Source organism: Castor canadensis, chromosome 4 (assembly GCF_047511655.1).
Source record: "Castor canadensis chromosome 4, mCasCan1.hap1v2, whole genome shotgun sequence".
Taxonomy (NCBI): domain Eukaryota; kingdom Metazoa; phylum Chordata; class Mammalia; order Rodentia; family Castoridae; genus Castor; species Castor canadensis.
Genome location: NC_133389.1, coordinates 51,355,688 through 51,374,709, shown reverse-complemented (window position 1 = coordinate 51,374,709; position 19,022 = coordinate 51,355,688). Strand labels below are relative to the sequence as shown.

The window sequence follows — 19,022 nt, the reverse complement described above, 5'->3', positions numbered from 1 at the left end:
AGTGGCTGCTCACAATACAGTGCTAAATGGAAGCTTCTAGAGCCATGTAGAGGCTGGTGGCATGGCTCAAGTGGTGTAATGCCTGCCTAGAAAGCGCAAGAACACAGGACAACCAAAAAAAGCCATGTGGGTCCATGTAATGTCGACCAGGACATACATCTGGAAGAAATGAGGCACTTGTTCATTTATTCAGATATATATTAACACACTGATTTTCTGATATGCAGAAAATGCCATGGTAAGCAAAAACAATGCAAAGCAATGGCAGTTCCCAGCCTTAGGAAGAGTATATTATGATACTTTTCCAGTTGGTGAGAGCATTATTTCTGCTTTCCATCTCAGTGATAAATAATTCCCACTCTTAGACTACGCACTGCTTTAAGAAAAGAAACCCAATTTTTTAAAAATTCAAGTCTTTTTCAAAGTCCAGATAATTCATGCCAAAACTGTGAGGTTAAAGAAAAATGTGTTGTGGTCGGTATGGAACATACTCTCTGTACTCTAGATGACAGATGTTCTCTGTGATCTGAACATTACACAGTGTAAACATGGGACACCCCATAAATACAAACAGCCACAATTTGTTTCTATATAACACTTAAAATAAGCTTGATTTAAATTAAAAATAAAATACATCTTTATGAATGGGGAAAAAAATGAAATGAAGCAGGAGCTTGGTGTGCTGACACTCCACTTATAGTCCTAGCCACTTAAAAAGCTGATAGGATTGTTGGAGCCCAGGAGTTCAAGGCCAGCCTGGGCAGAGACCACACCCTATTTCAAAACAAGCAGGGCTGGGGTGTGGCTCAGTGGCAGAGCTCAATGCCCTGGGTTTGATTCCTAGCATTTTGGGGAGTGAGGCAGTAATTCTCCTGCCCCAGACCCAGCCAAAATAACTGTCAGAACAACTTAAGACTTTCATGAGTACCCGTCAGTTCTTTAGCAGGAACTACGGTTGCTAATCATAATCATATGCCACAGTGAACCCAAAGTGATTCCAAACCTTGGACACAGACGGTAGAGTAGAAATCTGCTAGCCCCCTCAAGTGAAAATCAAATAGTAAACTAGAGCACTAAAGTGATGTTTTCCACCACCGGTTGCAAATGTCCACATAGAAAATGAAGCCTATAAACAGGATTTAAGTATCAACCTACCTAAGTGCCTAAGCTTTCTAGACGGCCCCATAAAGCACACCCATTCAGATTAATCCTAACAAGTCAGTCTCTAGAACACCACTGCTGGCCACAAGCACTGAGGATTCTTTGAAATGCTCACACAGCTCAAGGGTGACTTCAATAGGAAAGTAGGACAGGAGGTGCAGAGCATCGCAGAAGCACAGGGAGACGGGGATGACGACACCTGTATTTCACAGCAGGAAATGGACCAACAGTGGTTATGGCCCATTCACAAAGGCATAGACCAAGCCAGCCTGAATCTAAGATTAAGTCTCTCTCCTTGTGGAAGTTGTGTAGCACCCAGAACCACCAAGGTGAGTGATATCTCTTTCCTATCTCGAAGAGGAGAGGTAAGCAAGGCAGCCTGACCCCGGAGGCAGAGAAACCATAGCCCACACCACAAGGGCGAGTCACCAGCTCTGAGCAGACACTAATGGTAAGCAGGCATATGAGTAGACGCATGGAGCATGCTGGCTTTGTTGACATCAGTTATGGAAATGCTCCCAATCAAGAAGCTGTAACTGATTTCTCACTGAAGTGGGGGGTTAGAAAAAGTCCATCATCCTGAGCGTCGTTTGAGCCCTGCCTACAGCTACCTTGCTAGGAAGCTGAAATATTTTCAAATACCAACTTCCACCTGTTTTACTTAACCTCATTTCCTGCCTCTGCCATCTTACACCCAGCACTCCAGCCACAGGGAGCTCCTAAAACCCTTTCCCTTCGGCTACGCGTGGCTACGCGTATTCCTACTCTCTTCTTTCCCACACATTTCTACCCCTATTTTTCCCTGCAAAAATCCTTCCCAATAATTCAGATTTCCTCTACTCCATGAAGTCATTCCCGCCATTCTGCCTCCTACAGTATTTTGTTTGTCATTCACTTACGGCACTTCCAAATCTGACCTTCCATAAGATGCACGTCCATACCTGCCCCCACCACCACCACTGCCACCTCCACGGCCACTACATCATGAACAACTAATTCCAGGTGTGAGACCTTGTTTTTCTCAGTTGACAACAGTCCCTCCCACAGAGCAATGCTGTGAACAGCAGCCCACAAAGCCCGGGATAGCAGAATAGCTGCCATCTCTGTTTACTTCAGTATTTAAAGTTTAACTTCCATGCACATTTGAAATTTTAGTAGGGACCTAAGTAGGTTTTCTTTTAAGTAAGTTGTTGGGGCTCAAGTGGTAGAGTGCCTGCCTAGCAAGCATAAGGTCCCGAGTTCCAATCCCAGTGCCGCCAAAAGGTAAAATAAAAACAAAAATAAAGTAATCGTTTATATAAAACTCTTTTAAGGCAGACAAATTATGTTCAATGGTTCCTTATTCTCAGACATTAGGTCTTATTGCTGATTTTGTACCCAAATGAATCCTTTCTATCCCAAAGAAAATTAAGGAGAAAAAAATAAACTTTATCTACAAAATTTGGGGATGAGCTACAAAGTTTATATAAAATATCCAGTTTTAGAGTTTTAAGTCATAAATGGGATAAGATCAATCATGAGCTGTTTATCAAATCTCACTTGAAAACTGAAATAGAACGTTACTACATTTTTCCCTAAATAGCAGTAACAAAGAAAGCTAGAAAATACAACTCAGTCAACAAGTAGAATTCAAAGACTTTATTTATATACACCATAGAGAATAAATGCCAAAGAAATCTGTTATCTGTTTATTCAGTTCAATTAAATACATTTTTTTCAGTAAATCTATGAGAAAAAAAATTAGCCAGAATGAAAGACTATTGTCTATCAAAAATTATTCTTGGGCCAGAGGCATGGCTGAATTGGTAGAGTGCCTGCCTCACAAGCTGAGTTCAAAGCCCAGCACCACCAAAACATATATATATAATGTTTAACATGTTTCTTAACAAACACAAGGAATTCCAAAGAAATAAAGCAGGCAATATTTTAATACAGGCTGGGTGGCAATGAGTCTTCCTACTGCCAAGCACGGGGAAAAAAAAAAACTGCCCTCCTTCTTCTTCCAATCTGTACACACCACACAAGCACAGATTATAACAAAGAAAGAGAAACTGAGTCATAAAGCAGGCAGGCCAGAATGCCTCCTCTCCCGACAGAGGTCTCATTAAAGCACAAACTAGCAGCAAGTACATAAAGCTAAGACACAAAATTTAATTAGAGAAATGAAGCTTCAAGCAGGGCAAAAAATCATCTTCCTGGCTCCTCAATGCTTGTCTGGAGCAATGCCAGAGGCTAGGGAGTCCTGTCCACACCTCTGTTCCTTCTGGGGAGGTAAGCCCTGGAGCCCAGGCTCCCAGGAGCAGACAACTACCATGGTCTCCCTCCAGGTGAGGGTCCCCAGCTCCTGTGGGCCCCTTTTATCTGGGCCAAGAGAACACAGGAACCTGGTGCCCCATGCAAATGCCATGGGCAAGAAGTCTGCTGGGAATGCCTACTGGTGAGCTCCTGCAACTGAATCTTCAAGACGGGACTAAAATGACCAGGGCCTGTGGCATGTACCTCCGTGACTTCCTTGTAGGGACTCACCACCACTGAAGAAAGGAAAACATGTTGCCACTTACATCTCTCAATGAATGATGGGTGGCCTACAGTCCCCATCTTCTCTGGAGAGTGGGCCTGAGATTGCCCTGTGTTTTGCTGTTCAATTGCCCCATTAAACTAGGGCAGCTCTGCCTTGCTAACTTTTACAAGTTGCCAGGGAAGCACTGGAAATCAGCATTGTGGTCCTCTTATCTTGGAAGACTTAAGTCCCGAGCAGAGGGCAGCATGCAATGCATAGTTTCTAAACACCAGATTCAACCTTGCTATGGGGATCTGATAGTTTCACCTATAGCATTTCACAAAATCTTGTAGGCAATCAGAGCTGGCTTCCTTGGGAAAATGACACACCTTTGTCAACACAGCCACTTTTAAAACTGCTTCTGCCAGCTGCTGACAGATGACTCCTCCAGCATCCTCTTCATAGCTCCTTAGCTGCCACACTAGCCATGCCACATGCACAAAGCCTCAGCCCACCCAGAGAAGGCACTGGAAAGTGTTAAGAGCCCAACAGGCACACTCAGGCACTCCTTGGTAACAACCTGAGGAAACCACTCAAGCTTCCTACAAATACTTTGAAGGAGGTCAGCGTCCAAAGGGAGCCAGCAGACAGGCTTCTGCCAAGTCAGGTAGCAGCCTATGGAGACATGCATGATGGAGTCACCATTCAGAGGAAACCTGCCAGCCTAGGTCCCAGCCCTGTGTTCTCTAAGTGAGGCCAGGAGAAGGGAGGGGGTGACTCCACCCCCTGACCTGGGGAATGTGGCCAAAAATTTCTGCAACCCAGCCTTATCTCCAGGAGCTGCAGCTCCCACCAGCCATCACTGCTTCCCACATCTCACGGAGGCTGACCAGGCTAGAAGAGGGATGGGAGCTTGCAGCAAAATGACCTTGTGTGGAAACCTCTCAAACTCCCCAACCTTCAAAACCCTTATTGCTCTGCCTTCCTGCCCTCTAGCCAGAAGCTGAAGGGCTCGGGCTAGCCAGCCATCTGCACGAGCTCAGTCCCAGGTGAGAGAGTCCAGGACACCCGCAGCTCAGGACCAGCCTACAATTCCAGGGACCCACTTCCAGCCAGACCAGGGTCCATCTAGATTCCTTTTTCATTCTCCTTTCCCTGGAGGGCAACTAATTGGACTTACTAAAAGCCAATTTTGAAATTTTACATCACAAAACCACAAGCCCAAACCTGAATCCTTCCACAACAGCTCCCAATCACCAAAAAGCCCATTGTTGGGCAAATGATCTCCATTTCTCTGCCGTTTATCATTCAAATTAGGCTTTTGCCACACTTAGGCTGGACACATCACCCACACTGTGACTGGGAGCTGGCAGAAAGCCTCATTTAGGCTGGGAGACAAGATGCAGACACTAGCCAAAACCCTGAAGGCTCCTCAGTGCCTTGGAAAACCAAACATTGTTTTGTCTCTTTTAGCCATATAATTGCTTCTGAGGACTTAGAACAGAAGAAAGAATAATTCAATAATTTTGAACCTTCTCATGGTCATTTACCACTTTAGATTCTTTAAAGTTGCATGTAATCCTATTTAAAAATAACAAGCAAAACATCACACACCAGCATCCACCTTTGAAAAGCTGGAGGCATTCTTTAACATGTAACATTTGTAACAAAAACAACTCTTTTTCCCTTGTGAAAATGAATCAACCACTTACTTCACTAAAGAAAATGCTCAAAAGAATTTGGGCCAGGGGACTAACAGAAATCTCAAATATGATTTTAAGCAATTTAAGTATTTTGTTTTAAGCATTTAATTTTGGCTGTGCGAGTCAGTAAAACCATGACTAAAACCAGGTCTTTGGTTTCCTGGAGGTCCAAAGACCTCCAGGGCAGCAATTTCAGTTTCACCTGGGGCACAAATTTCCAGGCTACACACCCAGAGACTTTGACTCAAAAATCCAGGGTGGGGCTCAGGAATCTGTAGTAATCTAAAGACACCCCCCTCCAACAATTCCAAGACAAAACCAAATGCAGAAAACAATTACTAAGTAAGTAGAATTGAAATGCCAGTGTTCAGCCCTATACTAGTCTCAGCATAAACCTAAAAGGCATGACTGGGGCACATTTTAGAATCCTGCCTGAGGGCTGGGGACTTAGCTCTGGTAATATATGCAAAGGCCCTCTACTCCATCCCTAGCGTTGCAAAAAAGAAATGTGAAGTCCCGCTAGGGGTGCGAGGGGTGCTGCCCTGGACTTGCACTAAGGTCCAAAGTAAAGCCAGGTATTAAAGTTTTTTGGTTTTGCTTTCTAAGAGCATTCCCCAGGTGAATTTCCTCCAGCTGAGGAAAACAGTTTTGATCACAGCTTGACAGAAACTAGCCCTGTGATCTTCACAAAGACCTTGGTATCTCACACATGCTGTCAGGTTTGTCCCAAGGGTTTGACCCTTGGAAGGCAGCAGGGTCTCCTAGCAAGTGGACATTTGAGAGAAGAAAAATCCATGGACACAGCAGCCCAGAGCACATTAAGAGGCGCTTTGCTTTGGGTGCTGATAATAAAGAAAAACAAAACTGGAGAGGATGTAATAAGCAAAACCAAGTTCAATGTCGTGGGCCCTGGGATCTACAGAACCAGGCATCGGGTAGTCTTTTGATCTTCATTAGAAATGCATGTACATAGAAACTCTGTCTAAAGCTATTCAAAAGTTTCTTCCCCTTGGGTTAATTTAACCATAAAAATGGTAGAGATGGTAATTAAGAAGTTTGTAAAGTACTTAAGTGTATTACTTTGTTAACATTTAAACGTAATTTCCTCCCGAAAACTATTATTAGATATCAACTAACTAGGTTACTGTACTGCCAGATAAGATGAAATTTAAGATAATTTACTAGAGTTAGAAGTCTAATTGCTTTTTAGCACTTACCCCTGAGGCTGTTGGTTGTGTCGGAGGGGAAGTATTTTTGCTGCAATCATCTGAGTTAGAAGAGGTGGAAGTTGGAGTCATAGGAACGGAATTACTGCTGTTACCTGTAAAAGTCAAAACGAACCTTATAAATATACATACACTACTGTTAAAGTTGACAAATACTTCACAATCAAATGGCATTTTATTATATATTTACCAGAGCAAGTCTTTGACTTATTTATGTTTTTAGGTTTTCGTTTCCTGGTTTGAATTCCCTCTTTTTTCATAGCAAGTGGTCGAGGCACCTAAAAAAATGTTCACATAGGCCTTAAGTTTATTAAGTATTATATTGAAGAAAAACTAAACTGAAGACATCGGCACTGAAAGAACTTGGAGAGCTGGTGGAGTGGCTCAAGCAAGAGCACCTGCCTAGCAAAGCCTGAGGCCTAAGTTCAAACCCCAGTACTGCCAAAAGAAAAAAAGTTCAAAAGAACTTGGACCTGTGGCTCAAGTGGTAGACTGCTTGCCTTGCGGGCATGAAGTCTTGAGTTCAAACCCTAGTCCTGCCAAAAAATGAAAAAGAAAAACACTTGGAGCCAGGCATGGTGAGACAGACACACTATAATCCCAGCACTCACTGAGGTAGGAGACAAGGCCAGCTGGGCTACATGGTGAAATTCTACCAAAAAACCCCAAAGATCTTGGCAGAAATTTCAATCCAATTTTTCCACATATACAAAGATTACACTTTAACCATCAAACATAGAGATCCCTTCCTTCAGAGAAAATGGAGTGATATGCCAAGAAGTTAATTTTTTCAACTCAATTTTTGTTAGAAATTAGAGTAAATATTTATTAGATTACTGGATAAATATCTTTATTTTAAAGAGATCTCCTACCTGTAACACGGGTATTTTTCTGTGAGATTTAAACATGAAGTACAGAATCCTTCTAACACATTAGTCAGTTGTACAAATATCTGATTGCATTCCAAATTTTTAAACTTAAGATCTGCAGTAATCATTGTGCATTTCTAGTTGTTTTCCTTGGGTACAGCTTTTTTAAATGGTTACCACCATTTCTAAAGTGTAATGTGTCACAGTTCCACATTATGGGTAGCATTTTTTTGTTTCATTGCTGCCTGGCCAAAATTGTTCACTCATGCCCTCTCGCTTGCCATTTTGTAACTGGTCCACTGTGCACAAAGCAAACACTAAATGTGTGCGCTAATGAGTAGAATAAATGGCGCACCCCGTGGAGTTTCATGTAGAGTCCGCAAGCGTTACACACAGGTTCACCCTCCGCATTTCTGCGCCATAGGGTGGTGGTGGTGGTATGACAGTTGGCACAAGATAATCCAAGCCGCCGTGACGAAGGCTAGAATAGAGCACAAGAAAACAGAAAACATGATTTTTATATGGACGTTACACACGTACACTAATGTATCGTGTCCCTGTTGTCAGCCAGCATGTCCCTAGTCTCCTGTTATATATGAGCTGTCCTTGGAGGAGGGGGAACTTAATTAGGTGGACCAAGAAACTGAGGGTCTGCTAGTGTGCTCGATCACACACATTTGATTCGCTCCTCCAGCCCATTGCTTTTGGTTTACAGGGTAACTGGCAAACAGTCACGTGCTGACCACGCAAAACTCTCAACAGCATCTAGCATGGAGAGGTTCACCAGTGGTTTCTTAAGTTTTCCACTTATTCCAACCCCAGTACCGCCAAAAAAAAAAAAAAAGTTTCCACTTATTGCTGTTACTTTTTAAGAGGGATTAGGAGATTTTTCTAAAAGCTGGTCACATAGAGTTACATTCTGAAACATATCAGAAATAGCAATACAACATGAGTGTCTCCAACCCGCCCCCCACCATGGACATCCGAGCTCTGTTGTTGCAAATCTGAGATGTGCGAGTCATGAAATGCCACCACAAGCTACCAATGTGCTAAGTGGTTTTGGGTAGTCTCCACCTGAACACTGGAGATAAACAGATCTGCTTCTCAGACAGAGGAATGAAATAGAAACTTTAGAAGGGCCTGTATAGATGAGCCGAAACGGATCTCAGGAAAGGTATAAAACTTTTGGCAAAGGAAGAAATACAGTCCAAAATTATCGCCCTGATTTCCCACTGCCTGAAATTGTTTTATCCATTTTACAAAGGGCACAAGCAAGCTTTACAGCTTTCCTTGATGCTAACATTTCTTCATGTTCAGTGATTATACAAACGTAATGTATTTACCCTGTCGGTATCATATACAACTTTTAACTGGTCTTACCAGGACAGGCCACTTATCTGGAGTGACACTCCCATTTCCACGTTCCCTTTATGCCCATAACCTCCTTAAAAGGAATAAATTTCCTTCAAATTGCTACATGTGAATAATAAAGAATGAGAACTTAAGACAATACAACTCCCTCCCCAGAAGGGCAGAAGTTAACATTTGCTTTTAAATGACCAAATTTACATTTCTTTCAAATGTTTTAAATTACAAAAAAAAAAAAATGCCATAACTTCAGTTTAAAAAGAAAAACTTATTAGGAAAATTCAGGGACCAAAGCAAATTTTCAGTTAGCTAGACTGTTTAACTTAAGAGAAGAAATGGTAAAGAATGAAGAAAATATAAACTGGGCACGTATTAAATATTCCCAGATCAGAGGACAGATATTTCTAAATTCTTGGCTGGAAAATCTAAATGATGAAACTGAATTTCGCATTTACAGTTCATATCCTGTTATCTTACCTATGCTGTAAAAACAGACACTAGCAAGCCTTTTAGCTCCACACTTCTAGAGAGTCAGTGCTAACAATTCTTAGCAATCGCTTCTTAAAATATGGCTGAAATGAATTCGTTCGGCAAATATATCTACTTAGGGAAATGCTCTGCTAAAAAGATAGAAACATTACAAAACTTTTTACATTAAGGCCACTTTTTTTCTTTTCCTTCCCGCCCCCCCTGTTGTGGTTAAAAGAAAATAATTTTCTGGGTAAGCACTTCTTTGTCTCCATAAATGTGAACTCAGTTAATGAGGGATGGAGAGATTCATTTATAAATAGGACATTTATGACATTTTCCAGTGGAATTTGGAGCCGACGTGAAACAAACTTGTTATCAGAATTTGCCATTATAACAAAGAATTTTATGACTGTCAACTGCAAATCATAAGTGAAGCCAGTCCTCATAAACATGTGAAATGAAGGTGAACGGGTTATAAAAGTTCCTTGTAACAAGTGATCTCAGTTATATTCCTCACTGACAAGGAATTCAAGTTACACCATAAGTCTCCTATCTTGCGATGGATTGAAAGTTCAAATTCACAGTGATTGGTTCTGTACTGCTGGCTAAACAAACTTGGGTTCAATATTCTGTTTCTGAAAACTAAGCCAGTTCCATCAAAACCATAAATAAGAAGCCCACAAGAGAACTAACTGATAGTAACACACCCTATAATTGGTATCATTTATAACTCATTTACGAAGCATATTGGCTGACCCTGGTTACAGTCAAGACACCTGCCACACAGAAAGAAAACTTATTGATTCAGAAATGTTAAAAACTGTTCTTGTCAGTAACAATTCTTTTTACTGGCAAGTACACAAAATAAATGGCACTATCTAAATATGAATGTTACCAGGTCAAATTTATAATTCAATTGGAACTTAAATGGCTACCTTTATTACCCCAAGTTTTTGCTCAATCTTGAGAGCTCACTAGTACTCCGTTCAATGTGCCTTTTTTTTAAAAAAAAAATAGTAATTTCATTGTTCAGGCAATCATGAAACAAGGAACTTCCTTGGAACATTTCCCTACTTACTACTTTTTCGGTTTTTTTAATATGATGCATATAAGAATACTGAAGCCGGACGCTGGTGACTCATACCTGTAATCCTAGCTACTCAAAGGTAGAGCTCAATCAGGAAGATTGTGGTTTGAAGCCAGCCCCTTGAGACCCTATCTCAAAAATACCCAGCACAAAAAAGCGCTGATAGAATAGCTCAAGGTGTAGGCCCTGAGGTCAAATCCTAGTACCTCAAATAATAATAATAATGAAAAACAGTCAGGCATGGTGGGCATGCCTGGGCAATGGTGGGCATGTCTATAATCCTAGCACTCAGAAAGATAAGAGTTCAAGGCCTGCCTCGGCTACACAGTCAGACCCTGCCTCAAAAGGAGGGAAAAAAAAAAAAGAAGAAAAACCAGAGTTACACACAGAAGTTAAGAATTCTTTTAAAGAAAAATCTAAGTTGTGGGAGGTTGGAACAAGTTTAAGACATTAAATTAACCTTGGCCACTTTATTTTAAATGCATTAAAAACAAAACAACCATAAAACTAATTGCTTCTCTTTAAGGTGTCAGACTTATATTGTGATGCAATTTCATTCTAATCTGTTTAACACAACCAACATGTGTAGCATTTGTTCTGCTAATTAGAGTGTAACAATTAAATAAATTACTTGGATACTTAAGATGTCTGGCATAAAACTGTAAAATATTTGGCTTTAAAAGATATGTAGAGTGTGAGTATTCAGGCTAAACAAATGTTAGCCTTAGAGCAGGGGTGGAGAAAGCTTTAGTTTGTAAATACTGTCTCTTGCTAATAATAAGCACACATAACAAAGACAACGTGAGAGTGATTCCTGACGAAAATAATTTCCAAAAGATGGTAGAATGTGTTCAGATTTGTGAACGTCCTCAATTTGAACTTCTCTGTGGTTCTCTGAACAGTCAGTTCCAAAATAACCCAGGTTAGAGTAAATACATTTTCATCAGATTCAGGGGCAAAAGTTTGGGGCTACACCTATCGTCCCTGGGAGTGGAGTGGCGAGGGACCCCCAGGTAGGAAGGACAAAGTAACTCTGAACGAGGCTATCATGTACCGAGGGCAGAGAAAGGGAGCCACAGAGTCCCCGACAGACCTACCGGACCCGGTTTTCTCCCGCAATAGCTGGGTACAGTGTCACCCCTATTCCCCACCTGCGCATCCTTCCAGAATTAGTTCCGCGCGTGCGCCACGCGCACGGCGAGAGACACAGATGCAGCTTTTGTACTTTAGAAAGAGGAGCCACGCGCCGCGCGCGCGGTGTGTCCCCGAGGGCCAGCGCGGTGCGTCCCCGCGCGCGGCCGCACTCACCACGCGCTTCTGCGGCTTGATGAGGGGCCGGCTGAGGCCGTTCATCTTGCTGTAGAGGCCGCAGGCGTTGCACAGGTAGTGGCCGGTGCCGTCCCGCCGCCACAGCGGCGTCTGGATGGAGCCGCAGTTCACGCACTCGCGGCTCTCGGACAGGTCCTCCAGCAGGTCTGTGGCGACAGCAAGGATGAAGGACCGGTGAGGCCGCGCAGGGCACCCCAACGTCCCGTCCCCCTCTTCCTCCTCTTTCCCTCTTCCAAGCCCAGAGTCCCCTGGATGAACCGTGTCCCTGTGGTCTGCTGTCCTTCTTTCCCACGCTCCTGCACACACACACCCCTTCCAGGGCACCCCCAGTAGAAAGCCTAGGAAAACTCCATGGCAGTGCTGCAAGAGAGTACCTCCGAATCCAGAGATGAGCTCTGGGGATGTCAACGTGGTCCCCTGACCCCTCTCAGGCTGTCCCCAGGCTTTTAAAACTGAAATCCATCATAATTACAGTACATCGCTTGCCAAAACCGAGCGCGCCACACAATATTAACACTGACTACTGACCCCCGCTGCGACCCACAGACATCCCAGGACACCCTGCCTTATTCCAAACTTTTGTCTCAAGTCATTTGCCCAAGGATTTTCTATCTCCACCACCTTTCCTTCTTATGCTACTTTCTCCAATTAAAAAAATAGACAAGTGAAATTAAAACGACTGTTTGGAGCACTTGCGTCAATTAATTAGAAATGAGGAGAAAATACTAACACTATTAAGCACACAGATTGTTTTATTTTCATGCCTCAAGGATCAAACTAAAATATTCTGATTTCTATCTGTAAAGGCTTTATCAAAGGTTGATACTTTACTGATTTCAAAAATTACTAAGACCTTCCTAGCAACACATAAAATACATCTGTTTCCCTACACTAAAATTTTTATTTCTGATCTATTTTAAATATGTTTGTTTTACATCTTTTAGTTGTTTTAGTTCATTTTTAGAACTCACAACTAACCTAAACCTACTAAAAAACATCCTAAATAAGAACAAATGGTTATAACATTTATTACTTCCCCTCAAGATTAAATATGAAAAAATAAGTGTCTGATTCTCTAAAATGAGATAGGTACTTATTAAATATAGACTTAAAAAATAAATGTCTCCTACTATTTAAGACTGTTTCTGTTATAGAGGGTTTAAACATTCTAATTTGGTATTTTTGAGGAGGTATTTCTGAATCACATTTTAAAGTAAATAAACATTACACTTTAGCGGTTTATTTCAAGATTAGGTATGCCAGCAAACCTTTCTATCCCTTTTTCTTCTCAGTTTAAAGTTTGTGTCTACCATCAACAGTATGGCAAAGCTATTTAAGTATGAGTTTAGCATTAAAATGCTTTAATCTATTGAAAACATTTACCCTACAAAACAAGTGTCCTTCCTCATTTTCTTGAGTTATTTCTTAGGTTTAAAAGAAACTAGCATCCTACACGGAGTGGAGTTCAAAGTTGTCATGGGGACACTGCAACTTACAACACTTCACAAAGATTTATTCTTCTCCTCCCTAAAAGCCACTATTGACTGGGCAATCAGTAAAAACGCTCAGGACTTCAAGGACACTGAAGTTAAACAAGGTATTTGTCTTTGTTGTTGACTTTAAAATGTTACCTAGCAGAGCCCCTCTCCTAGAGTGGGGCATTCCCTGGAAATCCCAGCTCTGTCCCTGGCCTGCTTCCCCTCTGCAGGGAAAATAAGGGCAGGCTCCCAGGAGAAGACAGTGAGGGCCCCAGGTAGAACTTCTTAGACATCTGAAAACCCAAAGACAAAATTTAAAGTCCACTTATTTGGACAAACAAAATCTAAGACAATAAGTTTTCTCATTCTTTTTCTACTTCTCCCCCACGCTGGCCAGTAACAACTCTCTAACTCTAAATGGGAGGGGGGAAAAACAGTTTTATAAAAGTGACAAAAAGTGATTGTGCTAGAAGGTTGACTCTGTCCTAAGTGGCTGCATGAGTTGTCCCTGGGAGTGTGGTCCCAGGGGCCAGCAAATGGAGCAGTTCTTTGTGCACTTAGGAGAACATCAGGGCAGGGAGTGAGTCCACCCCACCCATCCAGTGAGGGAGAGGGGCAGCAGTGAGTTTCCAGAAGCCTCTGGGTTGATAAAGCACAGCACACGGGTTTTAGTGCTGGTGTTTGCTCAAATCAATTAAAGAGTCTGCCTTCAAAAATGGTGTGTTAGAAGAAAAACAAATGCAAGTGAAAAACCAGGAAATCTAGCTACAAGCTGGCATTAGAACACCTGTGTGGACAATCAAAGTTAGGGTACCTCACCCTCTCGCCCCAAATACCAGGCTTTCTTAACAAGCTCTTCACGCAAAATCTGTATAACCCCAAATACCTTCACCACCTATCCTATTTTTAAGCACACTGAGTCTACAAAAGAAGATTTTCCAAATTTGCAGTGTTGTGCCCAGAAGATGAAAGAAGGATAGCATGGGCTGCATGTAAAGTAAAAGAAAACTTCCACCCTGCCTGCATCGGTATCATGCTTTAAAAGGATTTCTCAAACAGAACCGTTACTGTCAACATCTGAAGCCTCGGTTCCGTCTTTAGACTAGGTCTAGGTCACTGAACAAGCTGTCAGCCTAGGGGAAAGGAACCTGGAGGTCAAGCTAAGGTGTGTGGAGAACAGCAGAGCAGGGTCAAGCTCAAACTGTACCCCCACCCCTCGCACATGCACAATGCAGCCAGTGGAATTCCTGACAAGGACCCCCTAAACTGACAAAAGCTTCAAAGCCCAACCTACTACGCCCTTCCCATTCTAGATTTCTAGTCTCCCACCTTCTGCTCTTGGGAGTCAAACATGGGTCACTATATAGAGGAAAAAGTGACAGTCCTCTGCTCTCTCAAATCCTAACAGGGCACATCAACTCTGCCCCAGGCTCCACGCACAGAGGGTGAAAATCCTTCTAGAGCTCTCTAGGGCAGCAGAAGGAAAAAGAGTGACATCTGAGATACAAGTTAGTCCGCAGTCTTCTCCCAAGGTTACTAGCAGGGAGCTGTTCAAATCAGTTCCTTCACTTTCCGGCACTAGCACTTCTAGCACTCTTCTGAACACAAGGTGGGCAACGCCCCATCATACCTAACTAATCAAGCCCCTAAAAGGACATTGAGGCTCCCAGGGTAAGTCCAGACCTGGGCACAAAGACACCTGGGTAGGACTGATGTGCCTCCCTTTTCCTTTCTACTTCTGTGATTGACTCTGGGCTCTCCCCCACATTCCCCTCAAACAACAAAAAAGTTTTGCTTTTCCTTAGACAAAAGGTTGTCAAAAAGGCAAAATATCAGGTAAGAGAGACCTGTGAACACACCAAGAAGACTTGAAAGCTGCAGCAGAGAAAAGAAACCAAACAGGGCCCACACTCTTCCTTGCTACAGCAGAATCCAACACTTTCCAAAATGAAGTATTTCCAAGTATTTGGCGATTTTGTTTTCCCAGTTTAGCCTCAAATGGTCCCCAGACACCAGAAGGAAAGTGTAAGTGGAACTGGAAACTGAAAAACTGGTTGGCTAAACTCTGAAGTGCCCAGCTCCAGGATCCCAGGGTCCCAGCTTGGCCACGAGAGCAGCAACCCCAGACCACCGCCTAACGTGATGCTAAACCTATAGGCCCCTCCACCGTCCCTCAGGATAGTCAGGAGGCTGACTAATCTGGTGTCCTCCTATCTTTGCTTTCCCTCTGTCCCTTGAGGGGAGAAGGATACCTACTGGATCCCTAGGCCCTAGGTCCTTTACTGTGGTGGAGTGAAATGAAATACTGTCCTCCTGAAACACACACCAAGTCTTTGTCTTTGGAAGTGAAACTGGATGAGACTTTGTGCCCCTGGAAAGAGGGTGATAGTCTCCCCAATTTACCCCACCGTGGTAATCTCACTCTTCCTCTCTTCCAATCTAGTATGAGTAGCGAATCAGCAACCTCCCAGACTCCTCTCTTTTCCCAGTTGCCATCCCCAGTCGCTATTCACCAAGCCCCCCATTTCTCCAAGGCACCGAGGCATCACCGCATCAGCGCCACCCGCCCGCAAATCCAGCCGCTGCACACCCCCTCGCGCCCCAGCATCCCCAGTGCGGCGCTACCCTTACCTGCGCTGGGGCCCCGCGGCACGGGCAGCGGGGCTCCCGCACGACTCTGCAGACTGTGTAGCACGGGGGTCTCGAAAGGTCCCGCGGGCCAGGCGGGCGTCAGCGGTGCACCCATGTAGGGCGAATAAGGGCTCGGGTGGTGGTGGTGGTGGTGATGGTGGTACGTCCCATTCAGCGGCCGCGCCGCCGACAGCGAGCTGTACTGGTGTTCCCGGCCGCCCATGGCCGCCAGGCCGCCCCCTCCGCCGCTCACGCTGCCCGCGCCCCCGCCGCCCGCAGCCGCGTAGCCCCCGGGGTCCCGCGCCGCGCCATTGGCCATCGGCGGGCTGGGCGAGTAGGGGAAGCGCGCCGAGGCGTGCGCCGCGGCCGAACCCGCACTGCCAGGTCCCGCGGCCCCGCCGCCAGCCGTGCCGCCTCCGCTGCTGTACGGGGGGCTGTCGGCGGACGCCTGGGGCCAACCGGGGTGCGTGGCCGCGCCCCCCGCGTGGTTGGCGGGCCCGCTGCCCGCGCCCTGCAGGTACGGCAGGCCCGGCAGCATGGAACCCACGCGGGTGGTGGGCACGTAGACCGGGGAGCTGGCCGCCGCCGCGGCCGCCGCGGCCGCCGCCGCCGAGTGCACGAAGCCGCCGGGCGCGCCGTCGTAGGCGGCCGGTCCCTGGCTGGAGAGGGCGGCGAGGGTCTGGTACATCTCCTCCGGCTGCTCGGGTGCGAAGGGGCTCAGCTTGGCGCCCCGGCTGGACCACAGCAGCTTGCTGGCGGTCGCGGCCTGATCGAGGTCAGTGAAGAGCAACAGGTCCTCCCAACTAGACAGGGCGCTCCCGGGGCCGGCGACCCCGGGCGCCGAAGGTCCGTGGGGAGCCCCGAAAGGATGCGAGGCGTAGGGGCTGAGCAGCAGCGAGCGAGCCGGGGGTCCCGCCACCGCCTCTGTGTCGAGCTGCGGCGTCCTGCAGTTGCCGGTGCCGCAGGGACCGCGCTCTCCGCCCCGGGAGCAGGAGGAAGACGTGGAGGAGATAGGGGAAGGAGGCGAAGAGGGCTCCCGCGCTGAAAAGGGCCGGGAATCGCCTGTGTCCACAGCCGCGGCCCCGAAGCGCTTCGGCAGGCACCAGCCGCCGTCAGTCAAGGCCATCCACCGTCCGGCGCCGCTCCAAGCTGGCTTCTAGCTCCTGAGGCGGGGTTGGGGGGGGCGGTCAGGGAAGGGGAGAGAGATAAAAAAGGCTTACCAAAAGCGCAGGCTGACCGCCACACCTCACCTCCACACCCTCTTAAACTCAACGGTCCTGTTTCTGCCCAGGGCGCGGGGCAAAAACGGAGCCTACGCACCAGTCACTGGGTCCTCGGAGGCAAGTCCTACATACCCGTCTCTTCCTCACCCGCAAAGCTTGGATCCCTGCGCCCACCCCGCCTACCCCCTGGACAGCATCCTTCCTTCCGCACGCGCGCCAGATCCCAGGAGTGACGGCGAAGTCCGCCGAAATTTTCCTTCCACCCCATTATGTCCCCCTTCGGGCCCATGACACACAAAAGAATTTAAGTAGCTGTGCGGGTCCCTGTGAGTGCCCCTCTCACGAATGCCTCGGCCTGAGAAGTCTCTGCGTGAAATCGTTAGCAAAGGCAACCTGTCCCCGAAAACGAAACCGCCGCGTTTTCCCAAGCTTCCGGACCGTGCTCCCAGATCGAACGCGAACCCCAGAGAAGTACCACTCAGCCCATGGAAAGCGGGGTGCCAGGGCAGAGATGGCTGTCCCGGATCTTCCGGACAGGAGTAGTGCGGGAAACCCGCGGGACAGGAGTCTCACGCCCACCCGATTCCCCGCGGGCCTCACACCTTAAACTCAGCCCACGCCTGCAGCCACCAGCGCGCGCGCACTCACGCCGGCCGGGCCACCCCGGCCCACCCCACGGTCATCCCCAACCGCGGAAAGGCCAGACCGTTCCGGAATCGGACGTAGCGGGGTGGAGCAGAGCGCAGAGAAAAGGAGGGGGGAGCGCAAGGGGGGGGCGTGAGACCGCCCCAGAGCTGAGGCCACCCCAAAGGGGAGAGCAGGAAGAATGACAGGGAGACTTGGAGGGGGTGGGGAAGGAGGCAAAATGCAGCCGGGCGGGCCTCCTCCGGGCAGCTTTTCGAAATCGCTTCGGCTCATCGGAGATAACCACACTAAAATTAATGCCCACACACAGACCTGGGCAAGATAGCAAGAAAGAAGTTTCTCTGCCGGCCTGACTACCGGCTCCCGCCCCTTTGCGCTGAGATAACTCGGAGATAAGGCTACGCGCAGATAAGCACTTAGGAGAGAGGAAAAGACACCAGAAGTTGGTACGCGGTGTCCCGGGAACCTGGGAGCCGCTGCAGCTCTCCAGGAGGGGACGAGGGAGACACCCTCGGAGCCGATCGCGACCGGGAAAGGGCCCGAAAGCCGGAGGCCAAGGGGCCCGCGACTGGTAGGGGTGGAAGGGAGTAGAGAAGGGAGAGCAAGCAAAGGAGGAAGCAGCCGAACCTCGGATGAGCGCTGCGCATGGAGAACGGCTGCGGCGGAGGGTGCTCCCGGGCGCGGAGAGAGGCCGAGGGAGCCGGCGGGAGAGCGCGAGTCCGGGGTCTGCGTCGCGCTGCTGGTGAATAAAAAGGAGAGAGGAGGCGCCTCTTACTGCTCTGCCGGAAAACTGCAGCCTGCGCTCCTGATTGGACTCACCGAGCCCTAAACAAACAGCGCTCGCCGAAGGGTGCCAGGCTGTGGGTCGGAACTGCGCGCTGCGGGCAGCTGGGCGCGGAGGTGAAGAGGAGGAGGGATCAAGGGGAGGAGAGAAAAGTGGTGGGGAGGGGACAGCGAGGGGGAGGGGAGCGCGCCGCCCCAGCAGACAATGAGCGCGGCGCAGCCTGCGGGCGTGGGCTGAGCCTCTAGCACTGTCCGGGGAGTGGGGGCGAGTCCACCCAGGGGGCGCCGAGCCCCGGGACGACGGGGGAGGGGCGGAGACAGGACGCCCGACCTGGCTGGCTATCCACACCCATCCAGCCGAGGAGCACCCTCTTGCGCCCCCAGTTACACACACGCCCACACCGGGGAAGGGGAGGGAGCCTTGGCAAGGGAGGCGTTCACTGTGGACAGCCCCGCTTCGCCGCGCGGACGGAGGGGCGCGCCAGCTCTAGGGTCAGCGCGCCCCCAAAACGAAGGAGGGAAGTGCTTTGTCCCGTAGGCCCTCCTCG

The 19,022-nt window shown here is 47.2% G+C and overlaps 1 protein-coding gene across 4 annotated transcripts in view; it reads right to left on the bottom strand.

The window, feature by feature from the left end:
• Nucleotides 1-18,581, bottom strand: part of Gata6 (GATA binding protein 6) — a 30,095-nt gene extending 11,514 nt beyond the window's left edge. The window contains exons 1-6 of one of the 4 annotated variants that reach the window (XM_074070147.1): nucleotides 18,467-18,581; nucleotides 15,824-16,986; nucleotides 11,694-11,860; nucleotides 7,815-7,940; nucleotides 6,781-6,868; nucleotides 6,582-6,685 (exon numbers count right to left, since the gene is read on the bottom strand). In XM_074070147.1, the coding sequence (XP_073926248.1) occupies nucleotides 6,582-6,685; nucleotides 6,781-6,868; nucleotides 7,815-7,940; nucleotides 11,694-11,860; nucleotides 15,824-16,949 (1,611 nt within the window). In that variant the 5' untranslated portion in view covers nucleotides 16,950-16,986; nucleotides 18,467-18,581. The other 3 variants (XM_020187930.2, XM_074070145.1, XM_074070146.1) reach the window with 3 other exon arrangements.
• Between the last annotated feature and the right edge of the window lie 441 nt (nucleotides 18,582-19,022).